The 17,189-nt window shown below is 69.5% G+C and overlaps 2 protein-coding genes across 2 annotated transcripts; one reads left to right on the top strand and one right to left on the bottom strand.

The window, feature by feature from the left end:
* The first annotated feature begins 29 nt into the window (after positions 1-29).
* On the top strand, positions 30-2,019 carry MED19 (mediator complex subunit 19). Its single transcript, XM_040558934.1, has 5 exons — positions 30-252; positions 489-745; positions 983-1,079; positions 1,158-1,252; positions 1,337-2,019. The coding sequence occupies exons 1-5, from the start codon at positions 45-47 to the stop codon at positions 1,403-1,405; spliced, it is 726 nt and encodes a 241-aa protein (XP_040414868.1). The 5' UTR covers positions 30-44; the 3' UTR covers positions 1,406-2,019.
* Positions 2,008-16,955, bottom strand: ZDHHC5 (zinc finger DHHC-type palmitoyltransferase 5). Its single transcript, XM_040558927.1, has 12 exons — positions 16,828-16,955; positions 11,451-12,662; positions 7,946-8,067; positions 7,371-7,528; positions 7,075-7,244; positions 6,872-6,974; positions 6,247-6,338; positions 6,005-6,137; positions 5,472-5,595; positions 4,541-4,653; positions 3,454-4,349; positions 2,008-3,361 (listed from the first exon to the last, which is right to left on the bottom strand). Exons 2-12 carry the CDS (start codon positions 11,552-11,554, stop codon positions 3,196-3,198), a joined length of 2,181 nt encoding a protein of 726 aa, XP_040414861.1. The 5' UTR covers positions 11,555-12,662; positions 16,828-16,955; the 3' UTR covers positions 2,008-3,195.
* Between the last annotated feature and the right edge of the window lie 234 nt (positions 16,956-17,189).

Raw genomic sequence — 17,189 nt, 5'->3', positions numbered from 1 at the left:
AATGGGCGCGCGGCGGGGCGGGGCGCGCGGGGCAGGCTGGGAAGATGGAGAACTTCTCGGCCCTGTTCGGCGGCGCCGACCAGCCGCCGCCCGCCGCCGCCGCCGCCCTGGGCTTCGGGCCCGCCAAAGCGGCCGGGGCCGGGGCCGCGCCGCCGCCCGCCGCCTCCGCCGCCGCCGCCGCCGCCCCCCCGGCGCCCGGCGAGGGCAAGGCCGCCGCCGCCGGCCCCTTCTACCTGCTGCGGGAGCTGCCAGGTGCGGGGCGGGCGCCGCGCTGAGGGGGCGGCCAATGGGGAGCGGCGGCGCGCTGACGGGCGGCGCGGCGGGCCAATGAGCGGGAGGGGGCGGGCGGGGAGGCGAGGAGTGACAGCGCGGCGGGCCAATGGGCGCGCGGGCTGCGTGCGCGCGGTGGGGGGGAGAGGCCGGGGGGGAGCAGCGGGAGGGAAATGGCGGCGGGGGCAGCCCCGGGACTCGGCGCCCGCCCGCCGCAGGCAGCACGGAGCTGACGGGCAGCACCAACCTGATCACGCACTACAACCTGGAGCACGCCTACAACAAGTTCTGCGGCAAGAAGGTGAAGGAGAAGCTCAGCAACTTCCTGCCCGACCTGCCCGGCATGATCGACCTGCCCGGCTCCCACGACAACAGCAGCCTGCGCTCCCTCATCGAGAAGCCCCCCATCTGCGGCAGCTCCTTCACCCCGCTCACCGGCACCATGCTCACCGGCTTCCGCCTGCACGCCGGCCCCGTGAGCCCCGGGGCGCTGGGGGGGGGGGGGCTGGGTGCTGGGGGGGAGCCTTCGGGTGCTGGGGGCGCCCCTTGGGCGCTGGGGGGGAGCCCCTTGGGTTCCGCAGGGGAGTGGGGGCGCTGGGGGGGGGAGCAAGGGCACCCCTTAGGTGCTGGGGAGGGAGTGGGGGTGCTGGGGGCAAAAGGAATAAGGAGGGGGCACCCAGCGCCCTCTGACCCGCCCCATCTCCTCCCCCAGCTGCCCGAGCAGTGCCGGCTGATGCACATCCAGCCGCCCAAGAAGAAGAACAAGCACAAGCACAAGCAGAGCCGCACCCAGGACCCCGTCCCCCCCGGTAAGGGGCCGCGCCGCGAGGCTGCCGGCTCGTCCTGTCCCCGCTCCCACACTAATCCTCGTCTCCTCGTGCCTCCAGAAACCCCCTCGGACTCTGACCACAAGAAGAAAAAGAAGAAAAAAGAGGAGGATCCTGAACGGAAAAGGAAGAAGAAAGAGAAGAAGAAAAAGAAGGTAGGGGGGGAGCAGGGGAGAGCCGGGGAGCCGTGCTGATCCCGCTGGTCCCTCACGGGCCGTCTCTCTCTCCTTCCCCCGCAGAACCGGCACAGCCCCGAGCACCCGGGGGTGGGCAGCTCCCAGGCCAGCAGCAGCAGCAGCCTGCGGTGAGGCCGCGTTGGTGCCGCCCCAGGGGGCTCTCGGGTGCCACCGACGGTCCCGGCCGACCCGCGACGGACTCGTCCCTCCTGCGGAGCGCAGCGGGGAGACCTGGGCAGGCGCATCCCCACCGCGGGCAGCGAGGACGAGCCCCGCAGCCCGCGGAGGGCCGGGACCAGGGGAACGCGTGGACTGTGCTGGAGCTGGGGTCGGGATGGCTGCCCTCAGCCCCTCGTACCGAAACAACCCGCTGCACTGAGGGCGCTCTTTTTTTTTTTTTTTTTTTTACTCACCTTTTAATTAAAGTCTCTGCTCTAAGGAGGGGCTGGTGGCAGTGGCTGCTCTAACTGTCGGCTGGCAGACTTACCCGCAGGGGGAGCGCTGCCCCAAGGCGCCCCAGGAGCTGTTTCCTACAGGCTGGCTCCGGCCCGGGACTGAAGGCGCTGCAAAGCCTGGCAGCACCGGGCTCGGCACCCCGCCCCGGCCCCCGGCCCCCTTTTCCTTCCCTCCCCTGAGGAGGGAGGGAGAGCTGAGACACGGAGGGACACCAGGAGCCCTTCTCGGGAGCCTCTGTCCCCGGACACTAAAATAAAGCACACGCATGCCTGCTGGGATGGCTCATTAAATATCCTTTTATTCCTCATTTTAAAATGGCTAATAATAATAATAAAAAAAACCAATGGCATGGCCCTGCGGAGGCCCCAGGAGAGATATTGCCGTAGAGAACGAGTAAAGTAATGCGTGAAGGGCTCCGGGCCCCAGGGCGGGGGCCCAGGCAGGGGCTGGGGAGCACTGGGCTCCCCATCTGCATTTTGTTTTTTTTTTGGCATGTGATGAGAAAATATTGCTGTGGGGGGCTGCGCCCCGCCGGCCTTCCTCGTCCCCACGTGGAAATAGAACCAACTGCGCGACCGCCAGAAAGCCCTCTTACACCCCTCGGGAAGAAATACAAATGGAAAGCCCGCCACAAACCCCGGGGAAACGGATAAAACCAGCAGGAGCCACGGGGGCGGAGCGGCCGGAGCCCACGAGCGGCTCCCCAGGCCCCCCCGGCGCCCCCCGGCCCTGCCGTGGGTGCAAGGGGTGGGTCTGGGAGGCGTGCGGAGCGCTGCTGCGCTCCGGCCCTCGCCCTTTATCCCACCCTGTGCCCTCGGGGGCTGCGGGAGGAGGCTCCAAAACCCGAGAAACGGAGCGGGGAAGAACCCGCGGCCTCCAGCCCAGCTCAGCAGGGCAGGGCGCTGTGCCCGCCCCCCCCGCTGCCCCCAGGCACCTTCCCCTTCTCGTCCCGCGCCCGCAGGGCCTGTGCGGGGGCAGCAGCAGCCCCGGGCGGTTTCTCCCTCTCTCTGGGTCAGATATATAATTTCTGCTTCTTTTTCTTTTTATATTTATATTTATATATATAGATATTTATATATACACACACCTGGTAACTCAGAAAGAGAAAAAAAATAGAATCCGGTAACAATAATAATAAAAAAAAGTTATTCTGGTTTTAAAAACAATCCATTCCTACCACACTAGGCGAGCGAGTGATTGCACAAGGCCCACAAGTGGCTGGCCCGGGCGGGGGGGCCGCAGGACGGGGCCCCCCCCGGGGTCCTCGGAGGGAGAGGGGCGCTGCTGGGGTGCGAGGCAGCACCCGAGTCCTGGGGAGGGGGGGAAAACGGGGAGGAGAAACCAAAAATCAGGAAGGGAAGCGCCGCCAGCCCGTCCGCCCCTCGTCCCCGGGGGCTGCAGAGCGTCCGTGCCCGCGGGGAGGCCCCTGGGTGCCCCGCTGGGAGGAGGTGCGCGGGCCGTGCCCCTCATACGGAGATCTCGTAGGTGGTGCCCCCCACGCCCGACACCTTCTTGACTCCGCCGCGCGTGGGGCTGCTGAGGGGCACGGGCCCCGCGCCGGGGGCGGCCGGCCCCAAGCTCTTGGGCTGCCCGTTGGACTTGCTGTAGGACGTCCTCAGCTGCAGCTCGTCTCTGCGGAGGGAAGCGGGGACGCGGGGTGAGCAGGAGAGCGCGGCGGAAAAAATGGGGGAAGCCCCCCCCTCCCCGGGGACACGCGCACTTACTTGGGTGCCAGCAACGGCTGCAAGGCCACCTCCTCGGCCTCGGGGACGCCGGCCTGAGGCGCCGCTTTTTGGCTGCCGTAAGACACGGATTTGCCCAGGTGGGGGGCCGCGGGCTGCTCGGGGGAGCCGAGGGAGCGCGCCCGCAGCGCGTGCGGGGGCTCGGGCTTGCCGAAGCGGGGAGGGGCCGGGCGGGTGAGCGGATTCTTGCCCAGGGGCGAGCGCTTGGAATCGTCCGAGGAAGAGCTGCTGCGGGGGGCGGCGCTGCCGGAGCCCGGCGTCGCCGACCGGACGCCCGAGTCCGCCGGCCCCGCGTCGTCCTCCCTGCCCGGCGCCGCCGGGGCGGGCGGCTGCTGGAGCAGCCTCTCCCGCTCCTGGATGGAAGCCACGATGTGGCGGGAGAGATTGTCATAGCGCACGGGCGAGGGCTCGCGGGGCGGCGCGTGCTTGGGGGAGACGGCGGCGGCGAAGCGGCCGTGCAGGTCGCTCTCCCTCTGCTGGGCGATGCGGGCCGAGAGGAAGGGCGAGGTGTAGCCCACCGGCGCCTCGGGCTCGGGGCCGGCCTGCACCGACTCGAAGTCGGGGCTGTCGGAGGGCGTGAGCAGGCTGTCATAGGACAGGCTGCCGTTGCGCGTCTGGTTCACCAGGCTCTTGTAGGAGGTGGAGGTGGTGCCCTCGGAGCGGATGGACTGCAGGTGGCCCAGCTCGAAGCCCGTGCCCTGCGCCGACTTGAGGCTGGAGGAGCGGGAGCCGCTGGACAGCGGGTCGAAGTGGAAGCTCTTGCCGAAGGTGGGCGAGCGGAAGCTCTCGGGCTCCAGGCTGGGCTCCGAGCGGTAGCTGGGCTTGCGGCCGCCGTCGCAGATGGAGTTGGGCTCCTTCAGGCTGTTCACCCGGCTCAGCTGGGGGAAGGACGCAGCGCAGTCACCCCCGGGAAGGCAGCGGCTCCCCGCCGAGCTCACGCAGCCCGCCCCAAGCTTCCCCCCCTCAGGAAGCCGCAGCCGGGGGCAGGACGTCCCCTGGTGACCAGAGCTCCCCGGGCGGCCGAGCGCTGCGCAGCGCCGGCCCCGTTCCACCGCGGGCACGGCTTTACCTTGGCGCTGGTGGAGTGGGGCAAGGCGGCCGAGCTGCTGCTGCTGCTGTAGCCGGGCCGGTACTTGTACATGGTGGGCGTCGGGGGGCTGTCCTTGCCCAGCAGGCCGCTGTCTGCGGGGGGAGGGAGAGAGAGAGAGGCTCAGAGGCGAGGCTGCTGCCCCAGGCGGTGCGCGCAGGACGCGTTGCCCAGCGCCCTCCTCCCCCCAGAACCGGCTCTGAGCCTGGGGCGGACGGACCACGGAGGTGGAGGCGAAAGGGATGGGCTCGAGGGGAGGTGCTCCGGGGAGGGCTGAGATGGAGGGGGATGGAAGACGGGTCCCCGCAGCACCGGGGGGGCACTTCCCTGGCCCTGCAGCAGCCCCAGCAAGACCTGGAGGTCAGTGGGGCCGGCAGCACACGGAGGGACCTGGACGCAGCGGTGTCCGAGCTCCCGTTCTCACGCCACCTCTCGTGCCGAGCCCGCGCCGGCGGCTCTGAGCGGCGCTCTCTGTCTGGCGCTCAGGGGAGCGGGGAGAGCGAGCCGTGCAGGCTGCAACAAGCACGCTCCTTGCCACCGAGCCAGGCCTGCCGTTCCTCCGCCCGGGCTGTGCTCCTGCGCCTGCCTACAGCACGGCAGCCTGCAAACCTGCCCGCTGCCTCTCACGGCGGTTCCCGCCAGCCACCGCGCTGCCGAGGAGCGGTCTCGGCTCGGTCCCTGCCCTCCTCCGACGGAGCGGGGCTGGCTGTAAGCAGCCCCCAGGCTTCCTCGAGCGCCGGGGCCGCGTGTGCCGGCCCAGAGGTGCGGGCACATCCCGCCCCACCGTGCGGCGTGCCGACGTGCTTCGGGTCTGCCCCGCAGCCTGTTCCTGCGGCCCTGGCTCCTGGCGTGCTGGGCGCAGCCCTGGGCTCCCCTCCCAGCGGCTGGCCGGGGCCCTGCTCGCCCTCCTTACCCTCGGTGGTGGCCAGGGTTAAGTGTGTCCTCAGGCCCGTGTAGCGGCTGAGGTCTGGCTTAGGTGGGGGTGGCGGCTCGGCGTCAGCGGACTGGCTCTCTGTCACCTCGAGGCTTGCTTTGGACTGCAGAGACAAAGCGCAGGCGGTCAGGGGGTGCCGAGGCCCCAGCTCTACCCCGGCAGGCGCCAACGTGCAGGAGCGCCGAGCGGGCTCTCGGCGCCCCCGGGCCCGTCCGAGCGGCTCAGCGCTTGAAGGCAGCGCGTGTCCCGGGTGCTGGTGAGTGCGGAGGAAGGGGGACCTCCGAATGACTGTGAGGGCGGAGAACGGGACGGGGAAGGGCAACGGAGGGTGCAAAGCCTCGCGGGGTTGCTGCCGCATGGGACGGGCGTGGTGTCTGTCCCATGGGGACGCAGCACGAGACGACATGGAGGGCGACGTGGGGTGTGACGAGGCTCACTCGGTTCTTTACTCACGCACGCAGGCTCGCGCCCCTGGGCTCCGCGGGGGAGTGCTAACCCCCCACTTTCCTCACCTTCGTCCTCTTCAGCTCTGTCTGGATACCGTTGTCCATGATCTTGACGGTGATCTGGCCGTCCGACACGTCGGGCCGCAGGAAGGGGGGCCTCACCAGCACCGTCTGCTCGGCCCTCGGACGCCCGAGGTACCTGGTGAACGCCAGGGAGAGGGCAGAGAAGGTGAGGGCCTGCAGCTGGGGGCGGTTCAGTCTCCCTGGGCATCGCAGGGAAAACGCTCGCCACGCTGCACCGCGCTTACCTGGGGGCTGGGGAGCTGCACAGGACCCGGCTGACGTTCTTACAGCAACCGTTGGTGAAGGGGTTGACGCCACCCCGGAACTTGCCCGTCACCTGCAGGACGAGGAGCATGGTGCCGGGACGGGCAGTGGCCGCGGGAGGTCCCCGGTGCAGCCCCTGCCCCTGGCGAGGACGGCCAAGGTCGGGCTGCTCGGGGTTTGCCCGGCCCTGCCGTGAGCGTAGCCAAGGACGGGGACTGCTCGTTTCGGGCCCCTGTTCCTGTCGGGAGGGTGGCGTGGGACCGCCCTCACGGGGGAAGGTCTCTCCCTGCTAATTGGGAAGTGCCTTGTTTCGAGCTGCCCATCGCCTCCTGCCCTGCCACCACGCGTTCCCGAGAAGAGAACTGCCTGGCTCCTTCTCCACAACAGCCGAACGACGGCAGGAAGATCCCTTTTCTCCAGGCTGCGCGAACGCGGCGCACTCGGCCTCCCCTCGCACACCTCTCGTGCTCCGTGCCAGCCATCCCCGTGCCTTCCCGTCCCTCAATCCACCCTGCCCGCGTCTGCCTTGTCCTGGGAAGCCCCCCGGGGTACCCGGAGGTGTCCTGACATGATCTGAGCGCCCCCGCAGCAGCCCGGCACACGTACCTGCTCGTTGGTGGTGCGGCCCCTCGCCACCAGCACCACGTGGAACCCGGTAAGGCCGGCGACGGGGATGAAAAACAGGCTGGCCACGCACATCACGGCCATCCTGCCAGCAGGCCGCTAAGGAAGAGCCACAGCCCTGCTCCGCCGCGCGCCATCCCCGGCCCCACCAACGCCCTGCCCCGTAAAAACCCCCTTGAGGATACGTGATGGCCATGCGGACGCCAGAGAGCTCCACCTGGTAGAGGACGTAGAGCAGGCCGAAGCCGAAGACCCCCATGATGTGCGTGGTGAGCGACAGCAGGAAGAGGAAGAAGTAGCGGTAGTTGCGCCGCCCGATGCAGTTGTTCACCCAGGGGCAGTGGTGGTCGAACTCCTGGGGGCGGGGAGGAGCCGCGGTGAGGGGCCGGGCCGGCGGCCCCTCGTGCCCGCACGCTGGGTTTAAGGACTGAGGGCTCGCGGCTGTGCCGAGAAGAGGCACCGGGAGCCGGCGGTTGCTCACCTCCACGCAGTTGTCGCAGACGCTGCAGTGGGAGCAGCGCGGTGGCCGGTAGAAGCGGCAGGTCGCACACCACTTCATGCGTACCTGAATGCCCTTGATTTCCACCGTCTTGTAAAGTGGAGCTCGGAAGTCGTCCTCCTTGTCCTCGTCTTCTTCAGCTGGCGGGGAAACGCCAGCACGGCCACGCGTCAGGGCACGGGGCGCGCAACACCACGCCCCCGCCGCCCTCCTGAGCTGAAGATCCCTGGCAAAACCCTCCTCTGCCCCACCGCAAACGCACACCGGGCCCACCTGATTGTCACGGGGACCGCTGAGCGCGGACAGAGGAGGGAGGAGCTCCCCCAAGCCCTGCCCCAAGCCCACAAGGGGCCAGGGTTTAGGGGACTTTCACCACTTGATCCCACCGGCTGGGCCACGAACCCAGCGCGACCTTCCCGGCAGCGTGCCACCACCTGGTCCCGGCCAGGCGGGGAAGGGAAGCTTTCCCCGACCCTTTTCCCGTCCCGTAATCCTCTTTACCCCCGAGGAAGGAACTCGCTCTGTCCCAGGTGATTCCCGACGAGAGCCGCGCTCACCTCGTGGGAATATGCCTGGGTCCATGAAGGTGGCCATGCTGAAGTTGGCCAGCACGAAGAGGAAGACGACGGCATTGTAGACGGGAATGACCGGGGACACGTAGAGGCTGAGCCACGGGCACCTGCGTACACAAAGGCTCTGAGACACCCGGCACGGGGCTGTGCACCGCCACAGCAGGAAGAGGCCTGGGGGTAGCTGGGCAGCTTCGGGGCAGCGAGGGGGCTTCGCCTGGTGCCCCCCAGGCCCTCGTTCTTCCTCACCCCCCAAAACCATCCCCCTCCCCTTGACAAGGCAGCACGTGCAGGCAGCCCCACGAGGGAACGTGAAATTAGCCGCAGCTCCAGAGCTCGTCCTGCTCCTCCTCCTCCTCGCAGCCAGGAGGTGGAACCCGGCCTGGAGACGCTGCCCGGGGGAGCCTCGGTGCCCCAGCCCGCCCCCAGCTCCTCCGTGGGGCGAGGGAGCCGCCGCCCACCCGGCCCCCGCTGGGTGCAGGCTCAGGGCAGCGGGCTTCCCCCTCGGAGGCGCCGGAGTAATTCCCTAATCTGCTTTGCCACGGGCAGTTTAATCCCGCGGATCTAGGGCAGCATCTGTCCCTCTCTTTCCCCCGCAGCACCGAACACGGATGGATTAGGCAGCGAGAGCGGAGGGGGCAGCGCGCGGCGCGACATACGGCGGCGGGTCCTCCGCAGCGCCCAGCGGGTAGCGGGGAAGGGGCAACGTGCCGGCCCCAGCCCTCCGACACCCGCTGGGACAGGCGGTCCCGGGGTCCTTGGGGACTTTGCTCCTGCGACGCCTCTGCCGGGAAGCAGGGGCAGAGGGTGACAGCTTTCCACGCGGGGCGGCGCCGCTCGGGAACCTCGGGAGGGGAGGAGGGAGCCTCGCCCCCGGGCGCTGCCTCCCCACCTCGACCTATCTGCGGCGGCATCGCCCCGGCGTTTCCCCACGAGCTCTGCGGGGCAAGGAGCGGCTCCCCGGCAGCCCGCGCAGCACCGGCCGTGCCGGCTCTGCCTCCCGAGGCAGCCCGCCTCGCCTCGCCTCGCCGTGCCGCCCGGCGGGTGCTGCCAGCCCAGCGGGGCAGGGTGCTGAGGAGGAGGAGGAGGAGGAGGAGGAGGAGGAGAGGCGTCCGCACACCGAGCTTCGGCCCCACGGGAGTTGACCCGCCTCGAAGGACACACGGGGTTGCCCTCTGGCCTCGCTGCACAGGGTGTTACCCATCCCACGTCCTCGTACGGATGGTGCTGAGGGCACGGCGCCCCTTCCTAAGGGGACTTTGCCCCGAGGGAGGGCAGAGCCGAGCTCCCCGTCACTACACCCAACGCTCCAACTCAACAGGAGGCTCCCAGCCCCGCTGGGAGGGGCAGAGGGGGGGCGGCAGGTGGGAAAAGCCCTTCCAGGAGCACGGGGCAGGGAGCCCCTCTCTCCAGGAAAGCCACGTCCAAGCCCAAAATCTTGGCTTGAAAGGAACGGAGGGCAGCCAGAGCCACCGCTCAGGCCCATCACCACATTACAGCCGCCGCCAGCAGAAATGCCAACAGCAGGGCCGAGCCAAACGTGCCGGCCGGAGCCCCAAACAGACCCCAGCAGGGCTGGCACGAGCTGGGAGGGAAGGAGCCGGCCCTTGCAGGAGGAACAGCCCTGCCACCATCTCGGGGTGGCCGGGCACCCAGCTCCAGCGTGGGGGCACGGAGGGCCGCGAGCGCTCCGAGGGCAGAGCCGCCAGCCCGGTGCCGCCCTTCGACCTCCAGCCCTGGGGAGGGAGCACCGACTGCAGGAGCAGGCGTCGCGCCTCGGGGCCGGCCCGTAACCCCCGGCCTTATCTGCTGCAGCGAGACCCGGCGCCTGCAACTGGCTGGGAGAGCTGCCAGGGGCCGTGCTGCGCCCAGGGGACTTTAAACCCTGCCCGGCAGGCTGGCGGTGCGCGGCCATGCCAGGCTGGCGTCTCGGGGAGGATCGGGGGAACGGGACACGGGGACCCGCCCCGCAGCTTACAGGATCAGCCCGAGCCCCAAACGCCAGGCTGGAGCCTCCTCCCCTGCCCTCCTGCCCCTCCCCAGCTTACAGGTCCCGCAGGAGGGGCCAAACCCTACGGGAAGCAGGGATCCCACGTTACCCAGACCGTACCTGCAACCCACGGCCCCTAACAGCGGGCGCTGCTGCGCGCCCTGTCCCAGCACCGGGACGCCCTTGGGAGGAGGAGGAGGAGGAGGAGGAGGAGGAGGAAGGCTGCTCCCCGCTGCAGCCACGCACGTCCTGGAGAACTCGGTGGGTCTGCTCTCCGAGCTCGGGCGCGCAGCACGCCCAGCTCTGTCGAGACTTGTCCCTGGCAGCACATGAGAGAGCTCGGGGAAAGGCAGAGCCCCGGCCCGCCGGGCGCACTGAGTCACACCTCCAGCCCAGACGGGCTTTCTGCCGCTCGACAAGTCCGCCTCTCCCCAGCCCGGCCTCTCCTGCCCTCCGCGGGCACGGTCCCCCACCGCAGTCCCAAAACCGAATCCCTGCGAGTGCTGCGGGAGTTCAGGTCCTGTTAGGACGGACGGCGCGTGCCACGGGGCGCCAGAGCCGCCCATCCTTGTCCAGGGGCTGGAGGTGCTGCCGGCTCCTTCCAGCGCTGGTTCCTTGGCCGCAAGGAGCGGGGACCTCTTCCCGTAAGAGGGGCAGGGACGGACAAACTGACCCAGCAGGGGAACTCCTGGCCTGAAGCAGCATTAAAGCTGCTGACGAGCGGCAGGCTCGTCCCGTGCAGGAGGGCGGGAATGCCCCTCGTCCCCGCTGCCTGCCCCAGCGTCTCCTGACGATCGGGTAGCACCGCGGGCACGAGCGGAGCCGCACGAGGACGGGGAGAGCTCCCCGCGCAGCCTCACACCTCCCTCCCTCCGGCGGCCGCGCCGAGCCGGCCCCAGTGAAACCCGTGTGAAAGCGCGCTGCGCTCCAGCTTCCCTGTGGTGTTCTGAAGTAGGTTAACCAGCACCCGCCGGCCTGCGACTAGAGCCGCCCTGCCCGGGCGCTCCCGCTCCCAACAAACCTGCTCTGCAGCACCGCGCCGATAAGCGGCTCCCGGCCGGGCACGGCAAGGCCGCGGGGGGCCGTGGGGCAGGGCTGCCCCTCCGAGCCCCCTCCGACCGGCAGCGCGGCAGGGAACACGCCGTGCACACCCACTCCCCCCCCCTGCAGCTCCCCGAACCGGCGGCGCAGCCCCCGCTGCTTTCGGCCAGCCTCCGGCGGCGCCCCGCTGAAGGACAGCACCAGCTGCCGGCCTCGCTGCCAGGAGGGAACCGGCCCGGCCGTGTCGCTGCCCCCCGGGGCTCCGGCCGCGCCGGCCCCAACCCCCCCGGCCCTGCACGAAACGGGGCAGGCGGACCCCGCGCCGGGGCGAGGGCGCCGCCCGCCCGCAGCCCCTAACGCCAGCCACCTGCTAGGGGAGCGAGCGCCAGCCCCAGCAGCTCGCTCCTCCTCCGACTCTCCCTCACCGACCAGCCGGGGACCCCGAAAACCAGGCAGACTCACGTGAAGGCGAAGAAGAGGGTGGTGGCTCCCACTAGGAAGATGGCAGCGGCCGAGACCGGGACGTACTTGCTGGGTTTGAACCTCTTTCCGGACGCTGCTGGCATGGTGGAGCTCTGCTGGGGAATCCGCCCTGCAGCATAGCCCAGGCCCAGCTGGAGTCAGAGCAAGGTGAGAAGGGGAGGGGAGGAGGAAGGGGCCGAGGCGCTGCCCGGCCTCCCCGAGCGAGCTCTGGCCGCAGCAGGAGGCCTGGAGAAGCCCGCTGCGGCCTCCGGAGAGAGGCCCCGAGGATCCCACGCCGCTCTGCGCCCCGCGAGAGTTCACGGCACAGGGAGTGAGAGTTTAAAAACGAACAAACAAAAAAAATCAAAATTAAAAACTCAGGGCAGAGAACCGGGTTTGGATTTAAACCAGCCGTCGGGGCAGGAGCGCTGAGAGCCCCCGCGTCGGGCGACGGCCTCCGAAGAGGTCCCCACGTGGCTCGGGCCGGCGTCGAGGCGAGGAGGAGCCGGCTGCGGGACGTCGCTCAGCCCCTTGCACAAAGCCTCGCCGGGAGCCGCGTCTCCCTCCCGAGCTCCGCAGCCCCCTCGGTGGGTGCACGGGAGGAGGGGGACGTCTCCCGAGAGACCTGCTCGGCCTCCTCCTCCTCCTCCTCCTCCCCCTCGCTGGAGGCGGTCACAGCAGCACTCTCCCTGATTTCTCCGGGCTCCGGGGCTGCCTGCCTGGCGGTGGCCGTTTAATTTTATTTATTTCTCTCTCGCCCGGTAAAGCCGAGGAACAGCTGGTGCAAGGCTGAGCTGCAAATCCTTTCTCTGCGAGGGGGGCTGCAGGGGAAGGCCCAGTGGATTGCGTTTTCGCCCTCTTCCTACCCGCTCCTTCCTCCCGGCCCTCCGGCCTTCCAGCAGGCTTCGTTTCCACCCGGCTGCCGCCAACCGAGGGGAATTTCATCAAATCTTTCCTGCGGCGACCATTTCGGGCCAGTTCACGGGGAGAGCTGTCAGGGAGCGCTCTCACAAGCCCCGCAGCCCGCCGGAGGCGAGGGCTGTGCTGCACGGCTCTGCCTCGCCCACGGCCCGAGCAGCGTGGGGGCAGCTCTCAGTCTGCTCCATCTTGGCCGCGCGGAGAGGAGGCGAAGTCGCCCTTCGTTAATCCGTAAGTTTAAAAAAAAAACGCATAAAACCATGAAAATCGGACGTCAGGCACGGCGCGCCTCACCTGGAAAAGAGGACAGAAAGAAATCAGCGCGGCAGTCGAAGCGTTCAAGTGGAAATATTCCCCAGAACCCCACCGGGACGGCAAGAACGCCGCTACCTGGAGAGGGAGAGCGAGGCCGGCGGCGAGCCGCTGCCTCCCACCCGCTGCCCGTCGCCTCACACCGGCGAGCCCCAGCCCTGGCGGTGCCAAACGCCTGCTCCCCGAGGGGAAGGGGCTAATCAAAGGCTTGGAGGCTTAATGGCAGGGCGGAGGCTGCAGGAGCACGGGAATCCCGTCCCCTTTCCCCCAGGGGACGCCCGCGGCGAACACCAGTGTCCCGAGCAGGGGAGGAACTGGCGGGACCTGCGCTGGCAGCAGGAGGCTCCGGCTGCTGGAGAAACCGGCCGAAAAATAGGAGCGGGAGGCAGCGACCCGCCCCAAAGCCCAGCCCCGTCACCGCTCGGGGACCAGCTGCGGCCACCTCTCCTCCGTTTGTCGCGCGCTCGCTGCCTCCTTGCTCCCTCGCGGATCCCAGAGGCACAGCTCCTCATCTTCCTCCCCCCGGCCTCGTCCCCTGCTGCTGCTCCAAGTTTTGTCCTTCGGGGCGGGCAGGGAAACCGTCCGTGCCGACTAAACGCTCACGGAGGTCGAGAGCGCCGCGGCGCAGAATTAGAGGCGCGTTTAATGATGCGAAGGCGTCGCAATTAACCGGGCTCAGTCACAAAACGAGGCGTCAGGCACTCGGGCTGACTAATGGAGAGACCGCTCCCACAGCGGGGCAGCTCTCCCCCCGCAGAAAGCGAGCTGAACTTTTGAAACCCAGTTTTCTTCCTGCCCGTGGGACCGCGGGGAACCCTGGCAGGACGCGAGCACGGCGCTCCCGAACTGCTGGCAGAAAGCTCTGCTTCCACCTGGAAACTCTTCCCGGGGCCGCCCGGGAGCACGAGGTGAGGGCCGCCTTCCCCGGCTTCGCTCGGACACCGCCCAGCGCTGAGAGGAGACCGCCGCCGCGCCGCCCGCTGCTGCGGGACGCCCCGCTGCTCCGGACACCCTGCCACGAACACAGCCCCGCCTCGGAGCCAAACGGATCCCGGCAGAGTTCAGCCCGGTGATGTTCCTCCTGCAGGGACCTCCGCGGCTGCGCTCCTCACACCCTGCTGTCGGTGCTCTGCTTCCCCCAGAGCTCGGCCAAACCCGGCGCGGGGCCGTGCAGGAGCGAGCCCCCCGCAGAGGGAGGCAGGGGAGAGACCCCAGAGCGCCCCGAGCCGGAAGGGAGCCACAGGCATCACCGAGCGCAACCCCTGGCTTCACGCGGGACCGCCCCAGCGCTCCAAGCTCACCTCTGAGAGCACTGTCCAACGGCCTCACGAGAGTCCGTCAGGCTCGGGGCCGTGCCCGAGTCCCTGGGGAGCCTGTCCCAGCACCCGGCCGCCTCCGGTGGCCACCTCTCCTAACACAGCCTGACCTCCCGCAGCCCGTCACCGAGGAGCTGCAGGAGGGCCGGGATCCCCGTGTGCACTTCCCCAGGCGCCTCCTTCTCCCCGGGCCGAGGCAGGCTGACTTCAGCCCGCCTGTCTTGTCATCACCCCGGCGCCCAGGAGAAGCCAACCGCACGCAGAACCCAGCCGGCTCCCCGCGGGCGGTGCCGATCCAGGCCACGCTCACACCAGCTCTGCCAAGCCACCTCTTCCCCGGCTTCCTCTTCCCGCAGCCCATCTCCTCCGATCCCTCTCTTCCCTTCCCTACCCCCAGAGGCCGCCTGCACCCCACTCACCTGGGGACACCCGTGCTCTGCTCCTGCCCCCAGCCCCTTCCGGCCCCTCCTTCCCACACCTCTCGGGCCCTGCCCTCCTCCCTGCTCCTCCCAGTCAGGCTTTACCAGGCTCGTGTGGCACCGGGGACTCCCTTTTCCCTCTCCTTTGGGGCTTCTGTCTGTTCTTCCAGCCCTAGCACCCTCTCTCAGTGTATTCTCCTGGCTCTTCCCGTTTACCAGCCATACCGCCTGGCAGCGTCTCACGGGGACTCGATGTAGCTCCCAACTCCTCCGCCTCCCGTTCCTCCTGCAGCCCCAACGCCGTCTCACTGATCTCCTCCTCTTCCAACACTTGCTCCTCGGAGCTCTGCGCCCTTCCCGCCGCGCCTTCCCCTGCCTGTGACAAGCCCTGTGCTGCCTCACCCCCCGTTTTCTCCAGCGACCCATCCGCACGTAGCCTGAAGACTTTGTCTATTGCTGCGTGGCTCAATCCTCCCACCAGACAGGAGCACAAAACGTGCTTTGCCGCGCTCTTCCCGTCCTGGCTGGGCAGGGGAACACCTGGGAGCAGCTCTCCCCACCGCCTCGCTCAGCCCGAGCGCCGCAGGTCCTCGCCGCGCCGGGAGAAGCCCGGGGAAAGGAGCTCGTCGGCACGCAGCGAGCGCTCCCCCTCCGCTCCGGGCTCCCAAACACCCGCCAGCTCCCCAGCTACCTGCCCGCCCCGAACCTGCCCCGCCGTGTCTCCGCGGCACGGGCCGGGCAGCCAAACCATTCCTTCCCAGTGACGCAAGCCCGGCACGGCGGAACGACGGGGTGTGCTCTGCCCCGTCCCCAGCCCGCCTTGTCTGCGCCGCCCGCACCCACGAGGCGCTCGGAGAAGCCGGTGCCGGAGCCGCCTGCTCCCTGCGGCCCCAGCACGCTCCTTTTCCTCCACGGCCCCTCGGTGACGCCAGCTCCGCCCGTCTGCCACCTCCTCAGCCTTAAATGAAGGCCGCCGAGTTGATCGGCTCTCCTCGCTTTGCTCTAGACGAGGCTACGGCTGGGTTTCGTACCCCAGAAGAAGATCTGTAGTGGCGGGTGCGGGCAGGCAGCTCCCCTGAGCACCAACACCCAGAAGCTCCCGAGGACGCCGCTTCCCAGAGAGTCACCACCAAGGAGCGCCGGGAAGGCCCGAGTCCCTCTCTCCTGAATCAGCGAGATAAAGGGGGTGGCTCCGCGGGGCTTTTATCTCCTCGCAGGGAGACGCGACCAGCTAACCGGGGCCGGTAATTTGGGATTAACAGGCTTCACGCTGCCAATCTGGCCCCGCTTAGCAAGAAGTCAGGTTGAACACCTGCCAGCGCAGCCCATTACGTCAGCGGGGCCGGAGAACAGCGTGGAAACGCGCTCCGAGGAGCGGTTCCTCTCCGGGCAGGGCAGCAACGCGTGGCCGGGACCAGGCGCCGAGCTTCTGGTCACCGCCAGACCACGAGAACCAAAACCCTGCGAATCCACACGCGAGCTTTTCAAAAACGAAGCTGCCAGAAGCACGCCCGCGGGAAGGTTTGCTGCTCCACCTCGCCCACCCAGCCGGGACGGAGCCTTTCCCAGCCCAGCGCTGCCCGCATGCATCCCCACCTCACGTCCCGCTCCTCTCAAACTCAGTCACCCCGACACTCGCAGCACCGCTCCCCTCAGGAACACGGCTGTGCTGTTGGAGCGAGTCCAAAGGAGGCCACGACGATGATCAAAGGGCGCTGAGGAGCTGTGGCTGCCCCATCCCTGGAGGAGCCCAAGGCCAGGCTGGATGGGGCTGGGGGCAGCCTGGGCTGCTGGGAGGTGTCCCTGCCACGGCAGGGGTGGCACCGGCTGATCCTTATCGTCCCTTCCCACCCAAACCCCTCTGTGACCGTATGAACCCCTGCCAGGGAGCGCTGCAGGAACCGGGCCGAGACGGACCGGAGGCAGGGCGGGCGCAGCAGGAAGCGGCCACCTGGGCCGGGCACGGGAGGAAGCTGCCGGGGGGGTGCCGCACACAGACCCCGACCAACCCCCAGCCACCCCCAGCCCCGTAACCCCCCCGATAACGCCCCGTTAACGCCCCCAACATTCGGGCAGGGCCGGCCCGCGAGCGACGGCAGGGGCCGGGCAGCACCGGGGCCAGCGGGGGGCCCTCCCGGGGAGCAAACCGCCGGTACCGGAGGCGGCGGCGGGGGAGGCTCGAGGGAACGGGGGCACGCGCGGGGCCGCACGCCCGGGGGGCACCGGGACCGAGGCGGAGGGGCCGGGGGCGGCCCGGTGACGGGCGGGAGAGGCCCGGCGAGACCCGGTGAGGGGGGAGGGGAGGCCCGGGGGGGCCGCAGGCGGTCCCGGGGGCGCTGCGGGTGCGATGGGGGCGGCCTCGGGCCCGCCGGGGGCCGTCAGGGCCGGCGCGGGCCCCCCCCCGGCACTCACCGGCTCGGCGCGGCCCAGGCGGCGGCGGGGCAGCGCTCCGAGCCCACACCGTCGCCGCGCTCCGGCGGCCGGGCCACTACGTCACGGCCGCGCCTGCGCAGTGGGGCTGCGCGCCGCCCGCCGCTCCCCATTGGCTGCCGCCCCGGGAACCGCCTGGAAGGAGCGGGGCGGGGGAGTGCGCATGCGCAGAGAGGGAGGCGGGAAGGCGGGGCGGAGCGCGGGCACGGGGGTGGCTTCGGGGGGGGGGGAGCGGCGCATGCGCGTGGCCCTCCATGGTGGGATGCGCCATGTCGGAGGGGGGCGTGCCGTGGGGGGGAGGGGGAGGCCGTGCCGAGGGAGCCCCGGGCACGGAACTGGGGCGG

The sequence above is a fragment of the Cygnus olor genome, chromosome 5, assembly GCF_009769625.2.
Source record: "Cygnus olor isolate bCygOlo1 chromosome 5, bCygOlo1.pri.v2, whole genome shotgun sequence".
In the NCBI taxonomy this organism is placed as follows: Eukaryota; Metazoa; Chordata; class Aves; order Anseriformes; family Anatidae; genus Cygnus; species Cygnus olor.
This window is presented reverse-complemented; position numbering and strand designations above follow the sequence as displayed.

Excerpts from the sequence above, each read along its gene's own strand:
- ZDHHC5 (XM_040558927.1), bottom strand. The coding sequence starts at position 11,554 with ATGCCAGCAGCGTCCGGAAAGAGGTTCAAACCCAGCAAGTACGTCCCG. Across the intron at positions 6,975-7,074 it reads GGCGTCCGCATGGCCATCAC|GATGGCCGTGATGTGCGTGG; the intron begins GTATCCTCAAGG and ends GCCTGCTGGCAG. Across the intron at positions 6,339-6,871 it reads GCCGCACCACCAACGAGCAG|GTGACGGGCAAGTTCCGGGG; the intron begins GTACGTGTGCCG and ends CTCGTCCTGCAG.
- MED19 (XM_040558934.1), top strand. The coding sequence starts at position 45 with ATGGAGAACTTCTCGGCCCTGTTCGGCGGCGCCGACCAGCCGCCGCCC. Across the intron at positions 1,080-1,157 it reads CCAGGACCCCGTCCCCCCCG|AAACCCCCTCGGACTCTGAC; the intron begins GTAAGGGGCCGC and ends TCGTGCCTCCAG. Across the intron at positions 1,253-1,336 it reads AAGAGAAGAAGAAAAAGAAG|AACCGGCACAGCCCCGAGCA; the intron begins GTAGGGGGGGAG and ends CTTCCCCCGCAG.